At 38.6% G+C, this 2,336-nt stretch overlaps 1 protein-coding gene across 1 annotated transcript; it reads left to right on the forward strand.

The window, feature by feature from the left end:
• Positions 1-975: 975 nt before the first annotated feature.
• Positions 976-1,977, forward strand: LOC110539947 (olfactory receptor 1468-like). The gene has a single exon (XM_021626764.2). The coding sequence runs from the start codon at positions 980-982 to the stop codon at positions 1,910-1,912; it is 933 nt and encodes a 310-aa protein (XP_021482439.1). The 5' UTR covers positions 976-979; the 3' UTR covers positions 1,913-1,977.
• Positions 1,978-2,336: the final 359 nt, after the last annotated feature.

Consider the following 2,336-nt stretch of genomic DNA (forward strand, 5'->3'; position numbering starts at 1 on the left):
TAATTAATAAAAAATTAAGAAAAGAATCTAAAGACCAAAAACAAGAAAGAGAAAAGAGAGTGAAGATAAGTAACTATATGATGTACAAGATCGGAGTCCAAGGTAAGAAAAAAAGAAAGAATACAATAGAACAAAATATTCTGGATCTTGAATTAAATTTTTTATATATGAGAAAGTAGAGAAGTGAGAGAAATAATATGTTGAGAGAGAGAGAAAGAGAGAGAGAGAGAGAGAGAGAGAGAGAGAGGAGTAAATTTCCTTTGAGATGCGTTAAGCCACATATGCCTGTGGTAGTGGGGAATATAGAAGATTAGTCAGCATAGTCAGCAACGACATAACTAATTTTGTAGGTTAAAGAGACAGCGACATCTGGCTCTTTAATGTAACACATTAAAGAACATGTGTTTTGGGGAATCATAACGAATTATGAATGTGGGGTTACAAAATTCTTCAAGAACGCTCACAGAAATAAACTGTAGAATGGGGTAAACTACAATAGCCTAAAATAAGCAGGAATGCAGGAAAGAGAAATTCCAGTACAGTTTTTTCATATCAGAAGCAATCAAAGGATTACGCAAAACTACAACAATAAAACCTGCTAAGGCAACATTAAGAAAAGTTCTTCATGGCTATAATGACTAAACATACCTTAATGTAGAGACTAACTTTACTTTGATAAGAGTAAGATTAATTACTGAAGAGCTTGTAACGTGTGTATCTCAACCATGTCCATTTTCATTTGGAAATGGAGACGGATGTTGGGGGAAGGTGTCAGCAGAATTTGTGTGACATCACCTATCAAAGACACTTGAGGAAATAAAGAGAATAAGGATATTCCATGTTCAAAAATGTGAAAATAGAGAACAATTCTTTATAAAGTAAACAACTAAATAGAATGATCTATGATCTCATACAGGCTTAACTACTAGGAGTTGAAGAAAATGGTAATTTTTTTTCTTAAAGTCATTGGAGGCAGATAATGACTGGAAAGAACCAAACTTCAGTCTCAGAGTTCCTCCTCCTGGGCCTGCCCATCCCCCCAGAGCACCAGCACCTGTTCTATGCCCTGTTCCTGGCCATGTACCTCACCACTGTCCTAGGAAACCTGCTAATCATTGTCCTTATTCTACTGGACTCCCGTCTCCACACGCCCATGTACTTGTTTCTCAGCAACTTGTCCTTCTCTGACCTCTGCTTTTCCTCCGTCACAATGCCCAAGTTGCTACAGAATATGCAGAGCCAAGTTCCATCCATCCCTTATGCAGGCTGCCTGACACAGCTATACTTCTTTATAGTCTTTGGAGACATGGAATCCTTCCTTCTTGTGGTCATGGCCTATGACCGCTATGTGGCCATCTGCTTCCCCCTTCATTACACCAGCATCATGAGCCCCAAACTCTATGCTACTCTATTGCTGCTTTCATGGATGCTGAGCACATTCAATGCCATGCTGCACACCATGCTCATGGCCAGATTGTCTTTTTGTGAGAACAATGTGATTCCTCACATTTTCTGTGACATATCTGCTCTTCTAAAGCTGGCCTGCTCAGACACTTATGTTAATGAGTTGATGATATTTATCATGGGATGGCTCATCGTTATTATACCATTCCTACTCATTGTTATGTCCTATGCAAAGATTATCTTCTCCATTCTCAAGGTTCCAGCTAGCCAAGGCAAAGTCTTCTCCACCTGTGGCTCCCACCTGTCTGTGGTGTCACTGTTCTATGGGACAATTATTGGTCTCTACTTATGTCCATCAGCTAATAACTCTACTGTGAAGGAGACTGTTATGGCCATGATGTACACAGTGGTGACTCCCATGCTGAACCCCTTCATCTACAGCCTGAGGAACAGAGACATGAAGGGAGCCTTAATAAGAGTTATCTGCAGTAAGAAAATCTCTTTGTAATGATAGCTCTTGAGATTTTTACCTAATTTTATGTAATAAATGTATTGATATCAATATTTTATGTCAGATATTTTCCAAAATCATAGAATCTACATGAAACATCATGTTACATAACTGTTCAATACATGAAAGAGAGCAGGTTTACTGGAGTAGTCAAAGTAGGACAATTGTCTTTCGTATGTGGCTACAGTGTCCTCCTTACCTTGCATAAGAGATGCTGGAGGTGCATAATGGAAGAGGTACTGTCTAAAATGATCTTTGTTCCTCTTAAGGTGTTTATCATTTTACCCTGATTTCTGTGTTCACTGAAGTATCCGTTAAAAGAGTTTAAGTAGTGAATTTATGACACTGCATAACAAAGAAATCTCTTCACTATCTTGCTTCCTTCTAATATCTCCTACAGGTTCTCCCACACTGATCTGGA

Source organism: Meriones unguiculatus, chromosome 7 (genome assembly GCF_030254825.1).
Source record: "Meriones unguiculatus strain TT.TT164.6M chromosome 7, Bangor_MerUng_6.1, whole genome shotgun sequence".
NCBI classification, from domain to species: Eukaryota; Metazoa; Chordata; class Mammalia; order Rodentia; family Muridae; genus Meriones; species Meriones unguiculatus.